Below are 26,133 nucleotides of genomic sequence, written 5' to 3' on the forward strand. Positions count from 1 at the left end.
CCCGAGTCCGTACAGGAGTTGCAGCGATGGGACAAGACTGTAAATTCCAATTGTGGAGAAAAAGGGGTGTAAAAAAAATCACAAATAAGAGATGGTTGTCCATCTGGAAGATTCTCCCATCTCCACAGAGGAACTCTGGAGTTCTGTCATCGGGTTCTGCCATCGGGTTCTTGGTCACCTCCATGACCAAGGCCCATTTCTCAGTTTGGTCGGGCAGCTAGCTCTAGGACGAGTCTTGGTGGTTCCAAACTTCTTCCATTTAAGAATGATGTGTTAATTTAACAATTATGTTTTCACTGTTCTTGTGGACCTTCAATGCTGCAGACATTTTTGAGTACACTTCCCCAGATCTGTGCCTCGAAACACAATCCTGTCTCGGAGCTCTACGGACAATTCCTTCGAACTCATGGCTTGGTTTTTGCTCTGAAATGCATTGTCAACTGTGGGATTTAAACATAGACAGGTGTGTGCCTTTTCAAATCATGTCCAATCAATTGAATTTACTACAGGTGGACCAATCAAGTTGTAGAAACATCTCAATGATGATCAATGTAAACAGGATGCACCTGAGCTGGATTTCAAGTCTCATAGCAAAGGGTCTGAATACTTATGTAAATTTGTAATACATTTTAAAAAGTCAAAAATCTAAAAACTTGTTTTTGCTTTGTCATTATGGGGTCTTGTGTGTAGATTGAAACTATTTAATCAATTTTAGGCTAAAGCTGTAACGTAACAATGTGGAAAAAGTCAAGGGGTCTGAATACTTTCCAAATGCACTGTATAAATGAGAAGTTCACAACTACATTCAACCACTAGGGGGAGCACCTCCTTAAGTATGGTACATGTGAGGATTTACACAGCACAACAGCCTGCTGTTACAATAAACACAATGATTCTTAATGTTGATGTCCATAATCAAATCCAATGCTATTCGTCACATGCTTCATAAACAACAGGTGTAGAATAACAGTGAAATGCTTACAGGTCCACCCCAACAATGCAGAGAGAAAGAAAATGGACAAAGAAAATTAAACGTAATAATAAAAGTAATAATAGTGTAGATACACAATGAGTAGCGATGATGTGTCTATATACACAGGTACTAGTGCTGAGTTCATGTGCAGGGGGTACGAGGTAATTGAGGGAAATACAGCTGAAGACAGAAGTTTACATACACTTAGGTTGGAAACATTAAAAATCATTTTTCAACCACGCATCAAATTTATTGTTAACTATAGTTTTGGCAAGTCGGTTAGGACATCTATTTTGTGCATGACACAAGTCATTTTCCCAACAATTGTTTACAGACAGATTATTTCACTTATAATTCACTGTATCACAATTCCAGTGGGTCAAAAGTTTACATACACTAAGTTGACTGTGCCTTTAAACAGCTTGGAAAATTCTAGAAATGATGTCATGCTTTAGAAGCTTCTGATAGGCTAATTGACATAATTTGAGTCAATTGGAGGTGTACCTGTGGATGTATTGTAACGCTCGTCGTTGGGAGAAAGAGAGGAGGACCAAGGTGCAGCGTGGTAAGTGTTCATCTTGTTTTAATAAGAAATACTGAACACTGAACAAAACAATAAAATGACAAAAGGAACAGTCCTGAACGGTGAAACAAAACACAGAACAGAAAATAAACACCCACGAAACACAGTGTGGAAAAAGGCTACCTAAGTATGATTCTGTAAGGGTTCTCGTCCTCCTCTTCTGAGGAGGAGTAGCGAGAAGGATCGGAGGACCAATGCGCAGCGTGGTAACTGTCCATAATGTTTGTTTAATAAAGACAATAGAACACTCGAACAAAACAACAAACGATGACGTGAATATACAGAACCGAAAACAGTACCGTGTGGACCAAACACTCACACGGAAAACAAACACCCACAACACAAAAGTGAAACCCAGGCTACCTAAGTATGATTCTCAATCAGGGACAACAATTGACAGCTGCCTCTGATTGAGAACCATACTAGGCCAAACTCAAAAACAAACATAGACTGCCCACCCAACTCACACCCTGACCATACTAAAACAAAGATATAGTAACAGAACTAAGGTCAGAACGTGACATGTATTTCAAGGCCTACCTTCAAACTCAGTGCCTCTTTGCTTGACATCATGGGAAAATCAAAAGAAATCAGCCAAGACCTCAGACAAAAATGTGTAGACCTCCACAAGTCTGGTTATTCTTTGGGAGCAATTTCCAAATCCCTGAAGGTACCACGTTCATCTGTACAAACAATAGTACTCAAGTATTAACACCATGGGTCCACGCAGCCGTCATACCTGTAACGTTCGTCCTCTTCTTCTGACAAGGAGTAAGAGATATCGGACCAATTTGCAGCGTGGTAAGTGTCCATTTCAATATGTAAAACTGAACACTTCCAGCAGCTCCTGACTGATGAGCGGCTCTGGCAGCTCCTGGCTGACGGACGGCTCTGGAAGCTCCTGACTGACGGACGGCTCTGGCAGCTCCTGGCTGATGGACGGCTCTGGAAGCTCCTAACTGACGGATGGCTCTGGCAGCTCCTGGCTGATGGACGGCTCTGGAAGCTCCTGACTGACGGAAGCACGGGGGTGGCAGCATCATGTTGTGGGGGTGCTTTGCTGCAGGAGGGACTGGTGCACTTCACAAAATAGATGGCATCATGAGGGAGGAAAATTATGTGGATATATTGAAGCAACATCTCAAGACATCAGTCAGGAAGTTAAAGCTTGGTCTCAAATGGGTTTTCCAAATGGACAATGACCCCAAGCATACTTCCAAAGTTGTGGCAAAATGGTTTACGGACAACAAAGTCAAGGTATTGGAGTGGCCACCACAAAGCCCTGACCTCAATCCTATAGAAAATTTGTGGGCAGAACTGAAAAAGTGTGTGCAAGCAAGGAAGCCTACAAACCTGACTCAGTTACACCAGCTCTGTCAAGAGGAATGGGCCAAAATTCACCCAAGTTATTGTGGGAAGCTTGTGGAAGGCTACCCAAAATGTTTGACCCAAGGTAAACAATTTATAGACAATGCTACCAAATACTAATTGAGTGTATGTAAACTTCTGACCCACTGGGAATATGATGAAAGAAATAAAAGCTGAAATAAATAATTCTCTCTACTATTATTTGGACATTTCACATTGATAAAATAAAGTGGTGATCCTAACTGACCTAAGACAAGGGATCAAATGTCAGGAATTGTGAATAACTGAGTTTAAATGTATTTTGGCTGAGGTGTATGTAAACCTCCAACTTCAACTGTATGTACATACAACTAGGAATAAAGCGACAGATCGTAACAGCAACAGCGTATGTGACGAGTAAAAGAAGTTCCTGAAAACAAAGGGTCAATGCCAATAGTCCTGGTAGCTATTTGGTTAACTATCTAAGAGTCTTATGGCTTGGGGCAGATATTACTACTGATAGGAACACATGATCCATATAGGTAGGGCCAGGAATGTTAACCCGGAGTTTTGGGGTCCAGTGAAGTGGCCAGAGGAGAATTCCAGGACCTCGGCCGACAACATAGGGGATTGTTTACGAAACAGCCACCATATGTTCTCCATATGCAAATCCCAAGACAAAATATCACTCTTGAAAGAATTATGCTGAAAGGAACATCTCAATGAGTTATTTTATGGTTCAGCTCTTCTTGGGAGGTTTGGGTCCCATGTTTCACAAGATGTGACCACTTCAATATGCTGTAGTAGCAGTGCATCATGTTCATGTGGTTTGTTCATGTGGTTTGTATTGCCTTCTAACCCTCCCCACAAGCCATGTGAACCTCATGGCACAAGTGGCTGAACTAAATCTCTAGCTAGCTACGCTATAATATAAAGTGAATTAAAATACATGGAGTGCATTTGAGCTATCTTATGATATACACTACATGACCAAAAGTATGTGAACACCTGCTCGTCGAACATCTCATTCCAAAATCATGGGCATTAATATGGCGTTAGTACCCCCTTTGCTGCTATAACAGCCTCCACTCTTCTGGGAAGGTTTCCACTAGATGTTGGAACATTGCTGCGGGGACTTGCTCCCATTCAGCCACAAGAGCATTAGTGAGGTCGAGCACTGATGTTGGGCGATTTGGCCTGGCTCGCAGTCGGTGTTCCAATTCATCCCAAGGTGTTCGATGGGGTTGAGGTCAGGGCTCTGTGCAGGCCAGTCAGGTTCTTCCACACCGATCTCAACAAACCCTTTCTGTGTGGACATCGCTTTGTGCACGGGGGCATTGTCATGCTGAAACAGCAAAGGGCCTTCTCCAAACTATTTCCACAACATTGGAAGCACAGAATCGTCTAGAATGTCTTTGTATTCTGTAGCGTTAAGATTTCCCTTCACTGGAATTTAGGAGCCTGAACCATGAAAAACCTCCCCAGACCATTATTTCTCCTCTACCAGATGTTACAGTTGGCACTATGCATTCGGTCAGGTAACGTTCTCCTGGCATCTGCCAAACCCAGATTAGTTCGTTGGACTGCCAGGTGGTGAAGTGTGGTGATTCATTACTCCAGAGACGCGTTTCCACTGCTCCAGAGTCCAATGGTGGCGAGCTTTACACCACTCAAGCCGACGCTTGGCATTGTGCGTGGTGATCTTAGGCTTGTGTGCGACTGCTCGGCCATGGAAACCCATTTCATTAAGCTTCAGATGAACAGTTCTTGTGCTGATGTTGCTTCTAGAGGCAGTTTGGAACTTGGTAGTGAGAGTTGTAACTGAGTACAGGCTATTTTTACATGCTACATGGTTCAGCACTTGGTGGTCCTGTTCTGTAAGCTTGTGTGGGCTACCACTTCGTGACTGAGCCAGTGCTGTGCCTAGATGTTTCCACTTTCCACAATAACAGCACTTACAGTAGACCAGGGCAGCTATAGCAGGGCAGAAATGTGCCAAAATGACTTGTTGGAAAGGTGGCATCATATGACGGTGCCACGTTGAAATTAAATGAGCTCTTCAGTAAGGTGACTGTGTTCTCAATTGTATACACCTATTAGCAACGGGTGTGGCTGAAATAGCCGAATCCACTAATTTGAAGGGGTGCCCACATACTTTTAAATATACACTACTGTTCAAAAGTTTGGTCACTTAGAAATGTCCTTGTTTTCCATGAAAACATACATGAAATGAGTTGCAAATATAAATATAGTTAAGACTTCGACAAGGTTATAAATCATTTTAATTGAAATAATAATTGTGTCGTTAAACTTTGCTATCGTCAAAGAATCCTACATTTGCAGCAATTGCAGCCTTGCAGACCTTTGGCATTCTAGTTGTCAAGTTGCTGAGATAATCTGAAGAGATTTCACCTCATGCTTCCTGAAGCACCTCCCACAAGTTGGATTGGCTTGATGGGCACTTCTTACGTACCATACGGTCAAGCTGCTCCCACAACAGCTCAATAGGGTTGAGATCTGGTGACTGTGCTGGCCACTCCATTATAGACAGGATACCAGCTGACTGCTTCTTCCCTAAATAGTTATTGCATAGTTTGGTGCTGTGCTTTGGGTCATTGTCCTTTTGTAGGAGGAAATAGTCTCCAATTAAGCACCGCCCACAGGGTATGTATGGCATGGCGTTGCAAAATGGAGTGATAGCCTTCCTTCTTTTACCCTGTACAAATATCCCACTTTACCACCACCAAAGCTTCCCCAGACCATCACATTGCCTCCACCATGCTGGACAGATGGCGTCAAGCACTCCTTCAGCATCTTTTCATTTTTCTGTGTCTCATGAATGTTCTTCTTTGTGATCTGAGTACCTCAAACTTAGATTAGTCTGTCCATAACACTTTATTCCAATCTTCCTCTGTCCAGTGTCTGTGTTCTTTTGCCCATCTTAATCTTTTCTTTTTGTTGGCCAGTCTGAGATATGGCTTTTTCTTTGCAACTCTACCTAGAAGGCCAGCCTCCCGGAGTCGCCTCTTCACTCTTGACGTTGACGCTGGTGTTTTGCGGGTACTATTTAATGAAGCTGCCAGTTCAGGACTTGTGAGGCGTCTGTTTCTCAAACTAGACACTCTAATGTACTTGTCTTCTTGCTCAGTTGTGCACCAGGGCCTCCCACTCCTCTTTCTATTCTGGTTAGAGCCCGTTTGCGCTGTTCTGTGAAGGGAGTAATACACAGGTTTGTATGAGATCTTCAATTTCTTGGCAATTTCTTGCATGGAATAGCCTTCATTTCTCAAAACATGAATAGACTGACGAGTTTCAGAAAAAAGTTATTTGTTTCTGGCCATTTTGAGCCTGTAATCGAACCTACAAATGCTGATGCTCCAGATACTCAACTAGTCTAAAGGACAGTTTAATTGCTTCTTTAATCAGAACAACAGTTTTCAGCTGTGCTAACATAATTGCAAAGGGGTTTTCCAATGATCAATTAGACTTTTAAAATGACCATCTTGTATTAGCTAACACAACGTGCCATTGGAACACAGGAGTGATGGTTGCTGATAATGGGCCTCTGTACGCCTATGTAGATATTCCATTAAAAAAATCTGCCATTTCCAGCTACAATAGTCATTTACAACATTAACAATGTCTACACTGTATTTCTGATCAATTTGATGCTATTTTAATAGACAAAAAATGTGCTTTTCGTTCAAAAACAAGGACATTTCTAAGTGACCCCAAACATATATATATATATATATATATATATATATATATATAGCTATATAGTGTATCTACAATGTATCTAGTTAACTTTGAGACACGTACTTGGGCTCGTTCCAGTCATGCAAAGTCTGTGCATTTCTGCAGAGGTTTATCAGATCTTTACAGTGCCTGGCAAAAGTCTGCATATGATATGTACATACAATATATAAACTAAGATACTGTAATCTGCACAGGGTCTTGTTTACCCAGTTCACCCTTTAAGATACACTGAGTGTACAAAACATTAAGAACACCTTCCTAATATTGAGTTGCACCCCCTTTTGCCCTCAGAACAGCCTCAATTCGTCGGGGCATGAACTCTACAAGGTGTCGAATGCTTTCCACAGGGATGCTGGACCATGTTGACTCCAATGCTTCCCAGGGTTGTGTCAAGTTGGCTAGTTGTCCTTTGGGTGGTGGGTGGACAAATCTTGATACACATAGGAAACTGTTGAGCGTGAAAAACTCAGCAGTGTTGCTGTTCTTGACATTCAAAGGCACTTAAATCTTTTGTCTTGCCCATTCACCCTCTGAATGGCACGCACACACAATCCATGTCTCAATTGTCTCAAGGCTTAAAACTGTTTCTCTAACTTGTCTCCTCCCCTTCATCTACACTGATTGAAGTGGATTTAACAGGTGACATCAATAAGGGATCATAGCTTTCACCTGGATTCACCTGGTCAGTCTATGACATAGAAAGAGCAGGTGTTCATAATGTTTCGTACACTCAGTGTATCGCTGACTGACAGGAACCCAACCGACAAGAAGTGTCTGACTTCCTCAAAATGAACGGAGAATGGATTAAAAACACCTTGAAAATAACAATATAGATAGGTAGTAGACAAAGTCAACAAGTTCCGGTTTGAAAATCTTGGTGTTTTATTGTAAGTATTGCATTTTCAAACTTACACAGCGAGAATCATCATCATCAGAGAGCATGTTCTACAAAGGATTGATGGCCACAGAGTTCATCTGAACAACAAGGGGACTATAGTCTCTCCTATAGCCTGGTTAAACCAGACTGAATGCTACGCTAACTTGTATCACAGCATTCAGCCTAGTTTAACCCCGGCTAGGTCTGTCCTGTTTGGAGGTGGGAATAGTTGTATCTACTTTTACCCATTCATTCTGCCTTAACCTGGTTCCCAGATCTGTTTGTGCTGTCTTGACCAGAATGACCACAGGAGTTGGAAAGACAGCACAAACAGATCTGGTTCCCAGGCTATTTGTTCCCCCCCTCCGAGTCATTGTCTATAAGACCAATACCTAGTACACTGGAGTGACATTATTCAGGGTGGAGGTCAATTCCATCTAAATTCCATCCGCAAAATGGAATGTGAATTCAGTTTGGATACCAGGTAAGAAATTCCCATCTTGAACTGAACAGATTGGAACTGAGTTAGAATAGACCCCCAAATCTGGATATAACAACATACTGCTAGCCATACACAGGCAAAAGCAGGTATCACTTATATGGCCGCACTAAGGACACCAGACAACACACACAAAAGAGAGAGGGTATTGGGGAAAAACACAGTTTTTCATTAAATATGGGCCCTTTTTCCTCATAGTGCAGGTTCAAAAAACGACAAAGAAAAAGCGCTAGAAGATAGAAGTGTAAATGAAGGAGAGTGAAGTAATCTGCCCCCTGTGAAAGAGAAGAGGACACTGTTGGTGTTCTGAGGTCGTTTGGTTTATCTGTTTCTATCGAGAAAGCACCATCGTCAGTGAACCATCCAAATTTGAGGAGATCATGAAATCCCTCAAGATTACACTCTTAACTTTACACCTTGAATGATGTCCTTCGTTGAAACCATAGGTTTTTGTTCTCAATAATATTCATCTGAGGCTTTTTGTAAATGTTAAGACACATTTTGTTGACGAAAACATAATCTAGTAAAGACTACTACTTGTCTTCCTACTAGAGTGTGGAGTTAGTTAGTTAGCCCCCATTTTGTATAGTAGCTGGCTCAGTATTTGCCCATTAGACTTGGCTATTGTAGGAGTCCAAAATCAACCCCTTGACCCTACACCCCCATCCCCTCCTAGCAAATTCTAGGATTATTGGATAGGTGTAAACTGTTAGGACAAAAACTCCACTCAGCCTATCAGAGAAGGAGAAGATGACCATACAGCCTTGGGTCAGTTTGGAACTCGACCGTGGATGCATGAGAGGCAAGGCTCAGTACTGGGAGCAGCTTGGGGTCAGTTTGGAACTCGACCGTGGATGCATGAGAGGCAAGGCTCAGTACTGGGAGCAGCTTGGGGGCTGATTACATTTCAAGTGTCCGTCTAACAAAACAACATTAGCCTGGTATCCTGACTGACTTCACTACGATTCACCATGGTCTGTTTCCCAAATGGCACCCTATTCCCTACTTAGTGCTCTACTTTTGACAGAGTCTGGTCAAACGTAGTGCACAATGTAGGGAATAGGGTGCCATTTGGGAAACAACAATTGTTTCACTTTTAAACATTAAATCTTAAAATAAGGGATAAAATCATAAAAAAATAGGAAGAGTAATAAGATAAGACAGAAACCAAATAAGTTAACTTTTTTCATTTTTTTCCCAATCTGTGTTGGTTCTGTGAGGGATGGAGAAATAGGCTAATAAATATATAAACTTCAAAAACTCAAGGGTCAGGGTGGGATTGTTCTTTCATATGAAGAGATATGTGAATACCTGTGGAAAACCAGACTTTTCAAAGTGCAAGTTGGGCTCGCTTCAGTAACAAGGGCTAAGGATGTACACACACAGTCAATGACATCATCATACACCTTGGTGCTGTCACTTCAGACTCGAGTTCCACCACAGCTCACGAGATACCACCAGTGGAATGCCATATAGGAGTTTTCAAAATAAAAGTAAGAAACAAACAAATTTGAATAAATAAGAGTGCCACACAAACTCTGTATTTATGAACAGAAGATGTCCTGGGGTGGCGGCCATTTTGTATTACAGCCATATAGTTGTTGTTCTCTTGTTGTTGTGTCTTGAACTTTAAGTTAAGTACTATGAAGTGGAACTTCTCTTGGGGTTGATGGGGGACAGCTACAGAATGGTAACCTTTGAACGTTTCAACCAGCAAAATGAACAAAGCAATTACTGTCCAATTCATGCCACGTGGACGACTGACTGACCGCTTGCCAGTCACACTCTGAGAGAAGTAGAATAAATCTTTTCAAAAATATCATTTCAAATGCACAAAAACACAAGGTCAAAAACAGCAACAGAGGCAATAGGTTTTTTTCTATACACAAGTTTTCTAATGATTTTTTTTACACTCCTTTTTTCATCGTTAATTTATTAAGCTATTTGTAAGCTATCTAATTATGTACAAAAAACTACGCAAGTTGAATGAGCTTTTTTTGGACGGCTACAGGTCTGTTGCCTTGGAAAAGAGAGGGGGGAAAAACAGGAGGTCAAGTGGTCGAAATTTAAAATAAACAAAAATACTAGAAACGGTTATTGCTTGTTACTGCTGGATAGAGAAAGGATGGATGTTGTCTCTATAGTCCAAAGTTCCTTGCTATTCCTTCTTTTTAAATTGTGCCAATTTGTTTCTATAGACAGCTATAAGGTAGGCAGGTGCAGGATCGCTTGTTGTGGTAGCTGCGTTGTTGTAAAAACACATTTGAAGATTGATTTCCACACCGAGCACCGCCCACGTTCCATGGGAATGCATATGATGCATGTTTTTGTTTCTCCTCCATTCGTTGGGATGGAAACGTCCTGTATGACACAGACAAGGATCGTTGGTTGTACAAGCGTTTGAGCTGCGTTGTGGATGGGGTTGTTGTTTCAGGTAGCACCATGTCAAGTGTCTGTTGGATGCAGTGCTGTGGTTGCACAGTGGTAAAAAAACCCACAAAGACAAGAAATGTGAAATAAAAAGGAGCGTCGTTCAAGGGCTAAAATGTGTTGATATGACAAGTAGACTTCTTGACATTCCACAGAGTCTGTGTCCAAATTACCACTTGTTCCCAAATGGGGTTTTAAGTCCAGCAGAACATTGACTTCAGACACAAGACCAGAGCAAACACTCAAACACACAGAACCAAACAAGGTTTTAAAACTCAGAAAACTCATCAGAAAATATTCTAATATATATTAGAAATGTAAGTGCATTTCTGATGCTAAAATATGGGGTTGTTTTTTTGTTGTTTGATTCTAAAATAACTTAATCAATTGTTTGATTTAAAAAAAGGGGGTCTAATTCCTTTCGATTATGTCTGCAATAAAACCAAGATAATGCTGATCCCCCGCATATAAAAATACATCCTTTTTCATCTTCAGTTTCAATCATTCATAAAGCCACCCAAGTCAAAATCTAATCTCAAACCATTGCTCTTATTCAGATTCTCAAAATAAAGGTTGGTTCTGTGTTTGGATCAATCTCTGTTCTTCATGTACCCGTTATCGGGACGATACGGGGGGTTGGACCTTCTGCTTGGGACGGAGGGGGGGGTTGTTCTCGGACTGGGGGTTGAGGTTCAGCAGCGAGTTGGAGCAAAGCGACGGATGGTGCGATGGCGAGGGGTTACAGACAGGAAGTTAGAAGGATGTCAGGGCGCCACTTGAGGGATGCCATGGCGATGGTGTAGTCGGCGATGATACATGTAGATGGGTGACATGACGATACACAACAGGGGTGGTGGATGGAGGGGGAGGCCAAGGTGTTTGCAGGTTGGAGCTGGGGCTGGAGACAACTCTAATCGGCCGGTCAGAGAAGGTGCTGAGTTTGACGAGGACGCTGGATTAAGGTCTGCCCTCGTAACCTTCGTCGCTGGACAGGTTCAGGTGGTTGGTCTTTGGATGTTGATTTAGCCCCCCGAGGTTGCAGATTGGAGCCGGGGGGGAGGAGTCTACACCCAACAGCCATCTCCTATGAGGAGGATCCGGAGAAGGCTGAGGAGAGTTTGAGGATGCTGCAGCTGGAGTAGCCCTCGTCGCTGGCTAGACTCTGAAGGCTGCTGTGGTCGTCTAGATCGCTGGTGGAGGCCGTAGAAACCGAGTCCAGTTCCCCGTGCTCCGAAAACTCTGTAGACTCCACGTCCACCTCAATCTCCTCTGTAGAGGGCGAGGGAGGTGGGAGAAGGAGAGAGAGAGAGAGAGAGAGAGAGAGAGAGAGAGAGAGACAGGGAGAGAGAGAGAGAGAGAGAGAGAGAGAGAGAGAGAGAGAGAGAGAGAGAGAGAGAGAGAGAGAGAGAGAGAGAGAGGGAGTAAGAGAAGAGCAGAATGTTGTAGTAACACACTTGAAACAAGAGCTCCTTGGAACTAAACAGGAACACTACTAAACGGAGAAGTTTGGTTTGTTTCCACACAGAATCAAGCTTTCTGGTTATCCTAAGAATAGGGTACAAGTGTGCAAAGTCCACATCTCTTTAACTGATGTGCTTATGTGTGTGTGAAGACTGGAATCTGACAACGATCCCTTTCGGCGGTCACGGCCGCTCACCTTGGTCTGAGTCCGAGTGCTCAGAGGAGCAGAGGGTGGAGCCCACGCTGTCCATGCGTATCCTCTCTCCCTCCCCCGGCCCAGTGCCTCCTACCCCGGCCCCGGTGCCCCCCTGCAGCAGGTCCAACTGGCGCTGGAGGTGCCTCTGCTCCCTCTCCAGACTGTCCAGCTGGTTACGGCTCTTACGGTCCGCCTCTTCAAGTTTCTAGAAGAGGGAGAGAAAAGAGGAGAGAAGAGAGAGAGAGGAGAGAAGAGAGAGAGAGAGGAGAGAAGGAAGAGAGAGAGGAGAGAAGGGAGAGAGAGAGGAGAGAAGGGAGAGAGAGGAGAGAGAGAGAGAGAGGAGAGAGAGGAGAGAGAGAGAGAGAAGAGAGAGAGAGAGAAGGGAGAGAGAGAGGATAGAAGGGAGAGAGAGAGGAGAGAAGGGAGAGAGAGAGGAGAGAGAGGAGAGAGAGGAGAGAGAGGAAAAGGGAGAGAGAGAGAGGAGAGAGAGAAGAGAGAGAGAGGAGAGAAGGGAGAGAGAGAGGAGAGAGGAGAGAGAGAGAGGAGAGAAGGGAGAGAGAGAGAGGAGATAATGGAGAGAGAGGAGAGAAGGGAGAGATAGGAGAGAAGGGAGAGAGAGAGAGGAGAGAAGGGAGAGAAAGAGGAGAGAAGGGAGAGAAAGAGGAGAGAAGGGAGAGAGAGACAAGAGAAGGGAGAGAAAAAGGAGAGAAGGGAGAGAAAGAGGAGAGAAGGGAGAGAAGAGAGAAAGAGGAGAGAAGAGAGAAAGAGGAGAGAAGGGGGAGAGAGAGGAGAGAAGGGAGAGAAAGAGGAGAGAAGAGAGAGAAAGAGGAGAGAAGAGAGAGAAAGAGAAGAGTGTTTAGTTATCGTGAACAAACTGTATTTGTATACCTGTTTCCAAAGAGCACCTGCCTCCTCCACCACACCCTCAGAGAGATGACGAGTTGCTATCCTTTGTGTGTTCCTTTATCTATTTAAAAGGATATTTTACCAGGTGTGTTCAAGTTTCTATAGGAGGGAGAGGAGAGAAGAAAGAGACGAGAGAGCGTGGTTATGAATAGATTTGAATGTATATATTTTAGCGGGTAAGGTTGAGAGAGAAGATATTCTCAGAGGGATAGTGACAGTGGGAGAGGGGGATGGAGGGAGAGATACCGATAGGGAAGTAGACTAAAATTGGCATGAAGAGTGAGGATGAGAGATAGAGGAGTCAATGAAACCGCCAATCAATTCTCCAAACGCTACAACTCCAATGTCAGACTTCAGTATCCTGTATCCGGACTCTAACCTTTGGAAGGGAAATCACCCAACAGTCCACCACAGAAGTAACGTTCTGTCTTTCCAGACTTGGCGTTGTTTATCTTGTATCAGTGTTTTGTTTACGATGCGTTTGTTTACTACTGCAGTTACACAGAGTCACGTCAATACTTGATAAAGACTAGAGCTGACAGTTACAGCACTGAGAGAGAGAGAGAGAGAGAGAGAGAGAGAGAGAGAGAGAGAGAGAGAGGGTAGAGAGATGAGACAGAGGGGTGAGAGTGAAAGAGAGAGAGAGAGGGGTGAGAGTGAAAGAGAGAGAGAGAGATGAGACAGAGAGAGAGAGAGAGAGATGAGACAAAGAGAGAGAGAGAGAGAGAGGGGGGAAGCTGAGAGATGAGACAAAGAGAGAGAGAGAGGGGTGAGAGTGAAAGAGAGAGAGAGAGGGGTGAGAGTGAAAGAGAGAGAGAGAGATGAGACAAAGAGAGAGAGAGAGAGAGGGGTAGAGAGATGAGACAAAGAGAGAGAGAGAGGGGTGAGAGTGAAAGAGAGAGAGAGAGGGGGAAGAGAGAAAGAGAGAGAGAGAGAGAGAGGGGTGAGAGTGAAAGAGAGAGAGAGAGGGGTGAGAGTGAAAGAGAGAGAGAGAGGGGGAAGAGAGAAAGAGCGAACGAGAGACATGCAACAACAATGCGACCCTTCATTCCATGTTTCTGTGTCATTGTCAGGGTCAATGTTATTGATCTTCATTCCCATGTTAACCTCATTCAGGTGGCTGTCAGTAGTGGGGAAGCTGCACGGGCCATAGATTCAGAACAAACAACATGTTTTTCATTAAGAGCCCAATGTTCCCTCTCATTTTGTTCCGGCAGTGAGAGAATTTCAGGTCGGCTGACCGCAACTTCCAGCGCATGTTTACTGTGAACACTGAGGCTGTACCCGCTTTAAGTTACAGTTTTAACAGTGACCAGGTAGACATCTGTGGCTATTTGATCATAATGAGGACTACCAGAGTGGCCTAATATAAACTAATAGGGAGAATATGTATCACATTACATTTAAACATGGAAATGGCTGTTCTATCATTCAGCCTACAGTAGCAGACAATGTGTGGTGTTCAATGTTGGCCTTCGTTCCATGAGACGTTTGAAAAACACATGCAGGGCTTGACATGAACCTGTTTATCCTGAACAATTTGTTGTTTGATGCAAGAAAGCACTTTCCAAAATAAAATGAATGATTATTTCCATAGCGGAATCAGACAAAGGATGCTACCCTCTGCCTATTGGCTACTTAGCTTATTCAAGACCGTCTGAAAATAATAAACTGCCATTAAAAAAGCTCTTTACCCGACTCGCGTTCAAACATGCCAACAAATGTACACGTTTTGTTCTCTTGTAGGAAGCAATCACTGCCACGTTGCTGACTACAAATGATCTAGAACTGGGCTAACAACTCACTAACTAGCAAAGAATGGGAACAAATGTGCACACGTCCAGTTCAAAGTGAATGGCACAAAACCATATTTGAAAATGGTCTATTTGCATATAGGCCTATTGAAGCTCTGATTGGTTATGGCGCACAGGACTGTGTAGAGTACCGGACTGTGTAGAGTACCGGACTGTGTAGAGTCGTGCTGTCACGCCCTGACCATAGAGACCTTTTATTCTCTATTTTGGTTAGGGCGGGGTGTGACTAGGGTGGGTAATCTAGGTTGTTTTATTTCTATGTTGGCCTGGTATGGTTCCCAATCAGAGGCAGCTGCTTATCATTGTCTCTGATTGGGGATCATATTTAGGCAGCCATTTCCCCACTGTTGGGGATCATATTTAGGCAGCCATTTCCCCACTGTGTTTTGTGGGATCTTGTTTATGTGTAGTTGCCTGTGAGCACTCCATAGCTTCACCTATCGTTTGCTTTTTTAAAATTGTTTTGTGCGGTTCGCAAATAAAAAGATGTGGAACCCATATCACGCTGCGCCTTGGTCCGAATGTTATTTCGACGATCGTGACATGTAATAATGACTGCTCTGATACGATCACAATTCCCACAGTGAAGGGAAACGTCGATAGAGTTAACTAACGGGGAAACTCGGCTCAGAGGGAACATTGGTTACTACTCAAATGTGTTGTTGGAGTTTAAATAGTAAAGCTTCAGAACTTAAATAAATCAATGGAAAATGTCAAATATTTGTCATACATATTTAAAGCATTTTGTTTTAGACTTCAACAGGTCATACGTGTGTGTGTTTTAGACTTCAACAGGTCATACGTGTGTGTGTTTTAGACTTCAACAGGTCATACGTGTGTGTGTTTTAGACTTCAACAGGTCATACGTGTGTGTGTTTTAGACTTCAACAGGTCATACGTGTGTGTGTTTTAGACTTCAACAGGTCATACCGTCAACAGGTCATACATGTGTGTGTTTTAGACTTCAACAGGTCGTGTGTGTGTTTTAGACTTCAACAGGTGTGTGTGTTTTAGACTTCAACAGGTCATACGTGTGTGTGTTTTAGACTTGAACAGGTCATACGTGTGTGTGTTTTAGACTTGAACAGGTCATACATGTGTGTGTGTTTTAGACTTGAACAGGTCATATGTGTGTGTGTTTTAGACTTGAACAGGTCATAAGTATGTATGTGTGTGTTTTACACTTGAACAGGTCATAAGTATGTGTGTGTTTTAGACTTGAACAGGTCATAATGTGTGTGTGTTTTAGACTTGAACAGGTCATACGTGTGTGTGTTTTAGACTTCAACAGGTCATGTGTGTGTGTGTTTTAGACTTGAACAGGTCATATGTGTGTGTTTTAGACTTCAACAGGTCATACGTGTGTGTGTTTTAGACTTGAACAGGTCATACGTACGTGTGTGTTTTAGACTTGAACAGGTCATAAGTATGTGTGTGTTTTAGACTTGAACAGGTTGGCTGTTGTTGTCATAATACGTGTGTGTTTTAGCTTCAACAGGTCAGCGTGTGTGTGTGTTTTACACTTGAACAGGGTAGTGTGGAACAGGTTACAGTCTTTTCCCAGGGTAGTGTGGATACAGTCTTTTCCTTCAACCTCAACCTCCAAACACAGACGTAGGTGGGCTCTCCTGGAAGAGAGGAACACACACGGAGAGAGAGAGGGGGGGGGTTAAAAAATTATACAGAGAGAGAGAGAGAGAGAGAGAGAGAGGTGTAATGGTGTTTCCTGCACCCTACTCAGTTTTACTTCCCCCCTCCGTGACTGACCACATGACCTGACTAATAAAATGTAAATGAAATTGTCTGAGCCCGAATTACACTAAAACACGCACAATCTCAAATGACACAGAGAGGTGTAATGGCATTTCCTGCACCCCATCCCACTACAGTTCTCCCTCTCTGACTCATTATAATCATAGCTAGCTAGACTACATTACGGAAGGTAGGACAGTATACCTAGGTAATGGCTGAGTAGAGAGGTGGAGAGAGATCACTGAGGGTGTAACAAAATAACCTGTCCTTTAGGCTGCAGGGTTATTTTAGCTAACCTAGGGCATTAGGCTGTAGTGAAGGGTTATTTTAGCTAACCTAGGGCATTAGGCTGTAGTGAAGGGTTATTTTAGCTAACCTAGGGCATTAGGCTGCTGTGAAGGGTTATTTTAGCTAACCTAGGGCATTAGGCTGTAGTGAAGGGTTATTTTAGCTAACCTAGGGCATTAGGCTGTAGTGAAGGGTTATTTTAGCTGACCTAGGGCATTAGGCTGTAGTGAAGGGTTATTTTAGCTAACCTAGAGCATTAGGCTGTAGTGAAGGGTTATTTTAGTTAACCTAGGGCATTAGGCTGTAGTGAAGGGTTATTTTAGCTAACCTAGGGCATTAGGCTGTAGTGAAGGGTTATTTTAGCTAACCTAGGGCATTAGGCTGTAGTGAAGGGTTATTTTAGCTAACCTAGGGCATTAGGCTGTAGTGAAGGGTTATTTTAGCTAACCTAGGGCATTAGGCTGTAGTGAAGGGTTATTTTAGCTAACCTAGGGCATTAGGCTGTAGTGAAGGGTTATTTTAGCTAACCTAGGGCATTAGGCTGTAGTGAAGGGTTATTTTAGCTAACCTAGGGCATTAGGCTGCAGTGAAGGGTTATTTTAGCTAACCTAGGGCATTAGGCTGTAGTGAAGGGTTATTTTAGCTAACCTAGGGCATTAGGCTGTAGTGAAGGGTTATTTTAGCTGACCTAGGGCATTAGGCTGTAGTGAAGGGTTATTTTAGCTAACCTAGGGCATTAGGCTGTAGTGAAGGGTTATTTTAGCTAACCTAGAGCATTAGGCTGTAGTGAAGGGTTATTTTAGTTAACCTAGAGCATTAGGCTGTAGTGAAGGGTTATTTTAGTTAACCTAGGGCATTAGGCTGTAGTGAAGGGTTATTTTAGCTAACCTAGGGCATTAGGCTGTAGTGAAGGGTTATTTTAGCTAACCTAGGGCATTAGGCTGTAGTGAAGGGTTATTTTAGCTAACCTAGGGCATTAGGCTGTAGTGAAGGGTTATTTTAGCTAACCTAGGGCATTAGGCTGTAGTGAAGGGTTATTTTAGCTCATCTAGGGCATTAGGCTGTAGTGAAGGGTTATTTTAGCTAACCTAGGGCATTAGGCTGTAGTGAAGGGTTATTTTAGCTAACCTATGGCATTAGGCTGTAGTGAAGGGTTATTTTAGCTAACCTAGAGCATTAGGCTGTAGTGAAGGGTTATTTTAGCTAACCTAGAGCATTAGGCTGTAGTGAAGGGTTATTTTAGTTAACCTAGGGCATTAGGCTGTAGTGAAGGGTTATTTTAGCTAACCTAGAGCATTAGGCTTTAGTGAAGGGTTATTTTAGCTAACCTAGGGCATTAGGCTGTAGTGAAGGGTTATTTTAGCTAACCTAGGGCATTAGGCTGTAGTGAAGGGTTATTTTAGTTAACCTAGAGCATTAGGCTGTAGTGAAGGGTTATTTTAGCTAACCTAGAGCATTAGGCTGTAGTGAAGGGTTATTTTAGCTAACCTAGGGCATTAGGCTGTAGTGAAGGGTTATTTTAGTTAACCTAGAGCATTAGGCTGTAGTGAAGGGTTATTCTAGCTAACCTAGGGCATTAGGCTGCAGTGAAGGGTTATTTTAGCTAACCTAGAGCATTAGGCTGCAGTGAAGAGGTATTTTAGCTAACCTAGGGCATTAGGCTGCAGTGAAGGGTTATTTTAGCTAACCTAGAGCATTAGGCTGCAGTGAAGGGTTATTTTAGCTAACCTAGAGCATTAGGCTGTAGTGAAGGGTTATTTTAGCTAACCTAGGGCATTAGGCTGCAGTGAAGAGGTATTTTAGCTAATCTAGAGCATTAGGCTGCAGTGAAGAGGTATTTTAGCTAACCTAGAGCATTAGGCTGCAGTGAAGAGGTATTTTAGCTAATCTAGAGCATTAGGCTGCAGTGAAGAGGTATTTTAGCTAACCTAGGGCATTAGGCTGCAGTGAAGAGGTATTTTAGCTAACCTAGGGCATTAGGCTGCAGTGAAGGGTTATTTTAGCTAACCTAGGGCATTAGGCTGCAGTGAAGGGTTATTTTAGCTAACCTAGAGCATTAGGCTGCAGTGAAGAGGTATTTTAGCTAATCTAGGGCGTTAGGCTGCTCAGACTAGGACATTCAAAGTGTCTCGGCCCTGAGGCTAGATTACAACCTAAAGACACCAGCAACTACTCAGAAACGACTCTCCTCTGTGTGTGTGTGTGTATATGTCTCTGTCTGTCTGTGTGTGTTCAACTATGTGAAGAACGTGAACGTTATGCCTCTGGGTTGTGTGGGGACAGGATGGGAGGGCAGCACTGCTTATAACACCTAAATAATAAACGTGCACACACACACACACACACATTTTTTTTAACCTTTATTTAACCAGGCAAGTCATTAAGAACAAATTCTTATTTTCAATGACGGCCTGGGAACAGTGGGTTAACTGCCTGTTCAGGGGCAGAACGACAGATTTGTACCTTGTCAGCTCGGGGGTTTGAACTTGCAACCTTCCGGTTACTAGTCCAACGCTCTAACCACTAGGCTACCCTGCACACACACACACACACACACACACACACACACACACACACACACACACGCACACGCACACGCACACGCACACGCACGCACACAGACATGAGCACACAGACGTACAAAAACACGTACACATGTCTCTATATATGATAAATATCTGTCTGTCTCTGACAGTAAACAGCCCCATTCAGAGGGCAGGCCAGCCCACATTCAGTCTTTATCTCAGTTATCCTAGTGCAGCACGTAGTGTGTGACCATCTCCTCTCACCCAGCAGGCCTACACAGAGATGGACTACGATCAGATTCATCTCTGATCTCTAGCGTGTGTGTGGGTGTCCTCTGCATAGCGGTGCCCCAGGCTTTACTCTGCGGTTACACTCGGGAGCAGCATCGCACGACGGTGCCCCAGGCTTTACTCTGAGGTTACACTCGGGAGCAGCATCGCACGGCGGTGCCCCAGGCTTTACTCTGAGGTTACACTCGGGAGCAGCATCGCACGGCGGTGCCCCAGGCTTTACTCTGAGGTTACACTCGGGAGCAGCATCGCACGGCGGTGCCCCAGGCTTTACTCTGAGGTTACACTCGGGAGCAGCATCGCACGGCGGTGCCCCAGGCTTTACTCTGAGGTTACACTCGGGAGCGGCATCGCACGGTGAAACATCGGAAGCCATTCACTTCAAACGGAAGGAAAGCCAGGGAGCCGAACAGGGCGGGACTTATGTTTGGGAAAGCTGAACTTTATTCAAATCCTCTGGGATGTCGCGTGACGTTAGTGACCAATCGAAGCTCACCACAGCTTCCAACCTCTACTGGATTGGCTGACAATGGCTGTTGATACGTAGCACTACTTAGCGTGCTTGCTAGCACCCACATGAGGGTGAGGCTGGCGTGGCTAGGAGAGTGCCGCTTGTATAGCGCTAACAGCAGATTACAGACAGGTTTGGAGACCTCTGGGTTATCACACTATTTGACCTGGAAGATGGCTGTAGCACGTCAGTAAAGCTGAGCTGGCTGAACACACATGCTCTCTCACACACACTGAGAGAAAGAAAAGAAGGGAGGGGTATCCTAGACAAGTCTAGACATGCCTGTCAGGCTACAGCGTGTGAGGTGAATGGAGCTCCTCCAGACAGTAGTTCTACAGGCCCCTACTCCCCCCTCCCCTCCCCGCCCCTCTCCACTTCACCTCTCACTGATAAAGACAACCATGCACTCTACTGCAGTCTCAGCAGCTGACCCTAGATAACCCTCCCTTACTGGAGGGAGGGAGAGGGGAGAAGACGGCAGGCACCGTTCACAGACCTATCTGTCTATCTGTCTCAAGTGAAGGTTAACCTCTTCATGACTAGGCTAGTTAACCACAATCACTGTAGGTCTATATAGTCACGGCTTCCTGTTCTTTCACGCACAGAACTTGGCTGGATAAAGTTTGAATGCGTAGGCCTATTCTGATAGTGAGTCACAGCAGCTAACCACAGACACCTCCACACCCATGTGATGACTTCTCAAAGAACATTTCTCAGCCTTGATTTCTACACACGCAAGGTCAATGTAACTAAGGTTAATATCTCTCTCCTTCCCCTCTTCTCTCCCCTCCTCCAGAGAGAGATGGGGGGACAGAGAGATAGAGAGAGGAGGAAGAAGGGTTAGGCAGAAGGAGAAAGAGAGGGAGAGAGAAAATAGAGATGTAGAGAGAGAGATTGACAGGTAGAGACAGAGATCAACAGAGGCGGAGGGGGAAAAAGGGAGAGACAAACAGAGCGAAATAGAGAGAGTGAGAACGAGATAGAGAAGTATGTCCCTATAATTCTGTCACTGTCCATACACAATGTCCACCAAGGGTTAAATGTTCCTAAACCTCTAAAGCATGGTTATTTACCCGTTAGGTTTAAGAGTTAATGGGGGTAATCCCTAAAGCATGCTGGGAAGTTGTTTATCGGTCGGGTCAAAGACCTGGGTTTTATGGCCTAATAGGTGACAAAAAAATGAATGAGTCGTTTGTGGGCTTAAATACCCAAGTGGGACTAAACACAGGCATTCTGCACTGTAATGTCTTTTGGGGCCTCCTGAGGACAAAATAGCAAACAGGGAATATAGACCTAGTAACGGGGACTTGGTCTCAAGGTTGGGTTCAATTCAGTCAAACTGGTAAGTAAACTGAAATGCAGAGGAAAAATTGGAATTAGAATTTCTGTTTACTTCCTGAATGCAATGGAATTAACCCCAACCTTGCTAGGCATATCTCGTTACATAAATGGCATTGGATTTAATTTGCAGTGGTAGGACACTGCAACACCACACACACCTGAGTTAGCTACCGGAAGGATCATGCCAGGACGCTAACCTCAGTGTTAGTAGTGTGCTGGGTATAGATAACCTGCTAAGCTAATTTAGCACTGCAGGGGGTTGGATGGCATTAGCGCCACTCCTTATGAATAGCCTCGCGCTTGCTAGCGTTAGCCCGCCAATGAGCCTTGTTGCTTTAGCTATTGATAGCCTAGAAAGTGTGCTCACGTTGGCCTGCCAAAGAGCCCTGTTCTCCGGGTCATCCCATGAATAGCATTACCTTTACGTGTACGGGGCTCCCATCTGCATCATGCAGATTACATAATGCATAATCAAACATAATGTGTGGAGAGATGGTCTTCCACGCTCTCTAACCTCCACCTCTCTCTTTCCCTCCATTCTATCCATCAATCTTCCTCTCTTTCCTACGTGCAAGCCTGCCTCCAACACAAGGGCTAACCCTTCAGAGAAAAAGGCCATCCGCACTTCAAAACCCTCCTTCGTAACCCGGCAGAATCGCCCCAAGTACTGCTCATGGCTCTTGGCCTACGCACTCCTTCTCTCTCTCTATTCATCCCTCCACAGGTTCCTCATTTACTCTTCTCTCTCTCTCTCTCTCTATTCATCCCTCCACAGGTTCCTCATTTACTCTTCTCTCTTTCTCTTTCATCGGATCAAGAGAGAGTTTGAAAGGAAATAAAAATAAAAAACTGCCCCGACGAGATGTTGGAAAATGGTTTGAAGAGAGGTTGAAAAGACGGTTGAAAGGATGCTCAGCTGTGCACACAGACAGGCAGCAAGCCTTTATTGTGGTTGGTGTTTTTAACACTGCTCTGTTCCACCGTTACCTCCTGCAGCTACAGAGGCTGTAGTGGAGGTAGTGAGAGGTCTTTATACAGACTGTTACATTATGGTTGTGAGGTAACTGCTGTTTTAGAGGTAGTGAGAGGTCTTTATACAGACTGTTACATTATGGTTGTGAGGTAACTGCTGTTTTAGAGGTAGTGAGAGGTCTTTATACAGACTGTTACATTATGGTTGTGAGGTAACTGCTGTTTTAGAGGTAGTGAGAGGTCTTTATACAGACTGTTACATTATGGTTGTGAGGTAACTGCTGTTTTAGAGGTAGTGAGAGGTCTTTATACAGACTGTTACATTATGGTTGTGAGGTAACTGCTGTTTTAGAGGTAGTAACTTTATGACTGTTTTAGAGTAACTGCTGTTTTAGTGAGAGGTCTTTATACAGACTGTTACATTATGGTTGTGAGGTAACTGCTGTTTTAGAGGTAGTGAGAGGTCTTTATACAGACTGTTACATTATGGTTGTGAGGTAACTGCTGTTTTAGAGGTAGTGAGAGGTCTTTATACAGACTGTTACATTATGGTTGTGAGGTAACTGCTGTTTTAGAGGTAGTGAGAGGTCTTTATACAGACTGTTACATTATGGTTGTGAGGTAACTGCTGTTTTAGAGGTAGTGAGAGGTCTTTATACAGACTGTTACATTATGGTTGTGAGGTAACTGCTGTATTAGAGGTAGTGAGAGGTCTTTATACAGACTGTTACATTATGGTTGTGAGGTAACTGCTGTTTTAGAGGTAGTGAGAGGTCTTTATACAGACTGTTACATTATGGTTGTGAGGTAACTGCTGTTTTAGAGGTAGTGAGAGGTCTTTGTGAGGTTAGAGGGTAGATGTGAGTGGTCTTTGTGTAGACTGTTTCATTATGGTCTGTGGCTTGCAGCATCACATTAACATAGGATGCTGTTTCCCAGTTTAACAGAGTAACTTAAATAGTAGCTTCTGTAATGTTTTGCAGATAAGGCTAATTAAAGGTGGGTTTGTTTGAGAAACAAACACAGGGAAAACCTAGAGCCAAGGTGTAGTCTAATAACCCCAAACCTACAAAAGAAAGAGTTTATTTTAGAAATGTCTTTTTTTTCATGGGTAAAACACTGATCTGGCTGAGGACATCAAGTCCTGCTAGATGTGACAGTATTTCGTGGAACACACATGAGACAGAGAGATAAAGGAGCTTTACACTATAGCTGGCCTACATTTCCTGGAACTTTTGGACAAGTCTTAAATAATGAATGACTTGACGTCACGGACCATCCAAGATGTCTGATATACATTACATATGTTCTTAAAGGGACCGTTCAGTCCCTGGCTACAGACAGAACGACATACATTTGAAGGATGTGATCAGGACAGTATAGAACATCAGGAAAAGTTGTAAAAAAATATATTGGTTTGGCGGTAGGTCAATTTCAATGATGTAGGCCTATGAATAGAGGGTAATGACATTAAAACACTCATTCCTGATTAATCAACACAGATCACATTGCTACTCTGCCCCACACCCTCAACCCCACCTCCCATATGACCTAGTTATGTATGTAGCGAGCTGACAAGTGAGCCTTCACATAGATATTAAACTAATTACAGGACCTTCACATAGGCTGTAGGCATCCCAAATGGCACCTTATTCCCTACACGGTGCACTACTTTTGACCAGGCTCTGTTCAAAAGTTGTGCACTATGTAGTGAACAGGGCACCATTTGGCACGCATCCCAGGATATTATACTATTCCAGATCCTTGGTGGAGCGCGGTGGTAAATCTCCAAGCCGACAAGGCAGTCAGGAAATGGAGACATCATGATCATTATGAACTACGCCCTAAATGTCACCCTATTCCCTACATACTGCACAACTTTTGTCCAGAACCTTGATTGGCCCTGGTGAAAAGAAGTGCACAACATAGGGAATAGGGTGCCATTTGGGATGCAGGCACAATCATTATGAACATGTTCTCTTGTTAGCATGACCCTGACCAATATCACCATGTCTCTTTCCAGGGATAGGAAGGATAATAAAATCCACCACTTCTTTCTTTCCAGCTTCGTCCAGCCTTATCTGAGGCCCCAAAGCCACAGCCTAAATCCAAATAGATTGGAACTATTTGATGTATTTTACTGAGCAGTAGAATTGAGAGCCATACACACCAAACACACACAGATGTTCTGTATGATTTCAATGAAGCGGACATTTAAAAAAATATATACACTGAGTGTACAAAACATAAGGAACACCTTCCTGATATTGAGTTGCAGCCCCCGTTTTGCCCTCAGACCCCTCAGAATTCATTGAAGCATGGACTCTGCCAGGTGGGGAAAGCGTTCCATGTGTCAGGTTGGCTGGATGTTCCGTGGCTGGAGGACCATTCTTGATACACAGGAAACTGTTGAGTGTGAAAAACCCAGCAGAGTTGCAGTTTTGACGCACTCAAACCGGTGTGCCTGGCACCTACTACCATACAGTACCCCGTTCAAAGACACTTCAATATTTTGTCTTGCCCATTCGCCCTCTGAATGGCACACACACACAATTTGATTTATTTATTCCACCTTTATATAACCAGGTAGGCTGGTTGAGAACAAGTTCTCATTTACAATGCGAACGTGCCAAGATAAAGCATAGCAGTGTGAACAGACAACACAGAGTTACACATGGAGTAAACAATTAACATGTCAATAACACAGTAGAAAAAAAGAGTCTATATACATTGTGTGCAAAAGGCATGAGGAGGTAGGCATAAATAGGCCATAGGAGCGAATAATTACAATTTAGCAGATGAACACTGGAGTGATAAATGATCAGATGGTCATGTGCAAGTAGAGATACTGGAGTGATAAATGATCAGATGGTCATGTGCAAGTAGAGACACTGGAGTGATAAATGATCAGATGGTCATGTGCAAGTAGAGACACTGGAGTGATAAATGATCAGATGGTCATGTGCAAGTAGAGACACTGGAGTGATAAATGATCAGATGGTCATGTGCAGAGACACTAGAGATGGTCACTGGAGTGATAAATGATCAGATGGTCATGTGCAAGTAGAGACACTGGAGTGTGATAAATGATCAGATGGTCATGTGCAAGTAGAGATACTGGAGTGATAAATGATCAGATGGTCATGTGCAAGTAGAGACACTGGAGTGATAAATGATCAGATGGTCATGTGCAAGTAGAGACACTGGAGTGATAAATGATCAGATGGTCATGTGCAAGTAGAGATACTGGAGTGATAAATGATCAGATGGTCATGTGCAAGTAGAGATACTGGAGTGATAAATGATCAGATGGTCATGTGCAAGTAGAGACACTGGAGTGATAAATGATCAGATGGTCATGTGCAAGTAGAGATACTGGAGTGATAAATGATCAGATGGTCATGTGCAAGTAGAGATAAATGATCAGACTGCAAGTAGAGACACTGGAGTGATAAATGATCAGATGGTCATGTGCAAGTAGAGACACTGGAGTGATAAATGATCAGATGGTCATGTGCAAGTAGAGACACTGGAGTGATAAATGATCAGATGGTCATGTGCAAGTAGAGACACTGGAGTGATAAATGATCAGATGGTCATGTGCAAGT

General features: G+C 43.6%; 1 protein-coding gene and 3 long non-coding RNA genes across 24 annotated transcripts in view; 2 read left to right on the top strand and 2 right to left on the bottom strand.

The window, feature by feature from the left end:
* Nucleotides 1–7,520: 7,520 nt before the first annotated feature.
* mxi1 (max interactor 1, dimerization protein) overlaps nt 7,521–26,133 on the bottom strand; it is a 44,046-nt gene continuing 25,433 nt past the window's right edge. Inside the window, exons 4-8 of the mRNA XM_052500848.1 lie at nt 24,726–24,931; nt 20,278–20,323; nt 19,772–20,027; nt 12,126–12,330; nt 7,521–11,737 (exon numbers count right to left, since the gene is read on the bottom strand). Of these exons, the coding sequence (XP_052356808.1) occupies nt 11,553–11,737; nt 12,126–12,330; nt 19,772–20,027; nt 20,278–20,323; nt 24,726–24,931 (898 nt within the window). The 3' untranslated portion in view covers nt 7,521–11,552. The remainder of the gene's footprint in view (nt 11,738–12,125; nt 12,331–19,771; nt 20,028–20,277; nt 20,324–24,725; nt 24,932–26,133) is intronic.
* On the top strand, nt 15,597–16,237 carry LOC127917797 (uncharacterized). The gene is made up of 3 exons (XR_008097711.1): nt 15,597–15,768; nt 16,105–16,136; nt 16,199–16,237. It is a non-coding gene; the product is annotated as an uncharacterized LOC127917797 (long non-coding RNA).
* LOC127917798 (uncharacterized) lies at nt 16,535–19,083 on the bottom strand. 21 transcript variants are annotated; one of them, XR_008097725.1, is made up of 5 exons: nt 18,894–19,083; nt 18,614–18,653; nt 18,494–18,533; nt 17,494–18,453; nt 16,535–17,453 (listed from the first exon to the last, which is right to left on the bottom strand). It is a non-coding gene; the product is annotated as an uncharacterized LOC127917798 (long non-coding RNA). The 21 variants fall into 21 exon arrangements; XR_008097722.1 differs by having other exon boundaries at nt 18,614–18,853; XR_008097732.1 differs by having other exon boundaries at nt 17,494–18,333; nt 18,414–18,453; nt 18,494–18,853.
* LOC127917796 (uncharacterized) lies at nt 20,602–24,687 on the top strand. Its single transcript, XR_008097709.1, has 3 exons — nt 20,602–22,827; nt 22,927–23,164; nt 23,227–24,687. It is a non-coding gene; the product is annotated as an uncharacterized LOC127917796 (long non-coding RNA).

The sequence above is a fragment of the Oncorhynchus keta genome, unplaced genomic scaffold (genome assembly GCF_023373465.1).
Source record: "Oncorhynchus keta strain PuntledgeMale-10-30-2019 unplaced genomic scaffold, Oket_V2 Un_contig_1204_pilon_pilon, whole genome shotgun sequence".
Lineage (NCBI taxonomy): Eukaryota > Metazoa > Chordata > Actinopteri > Salmoniformes > Salmonidae > Oncorhynchus > Oncorhynchus keta.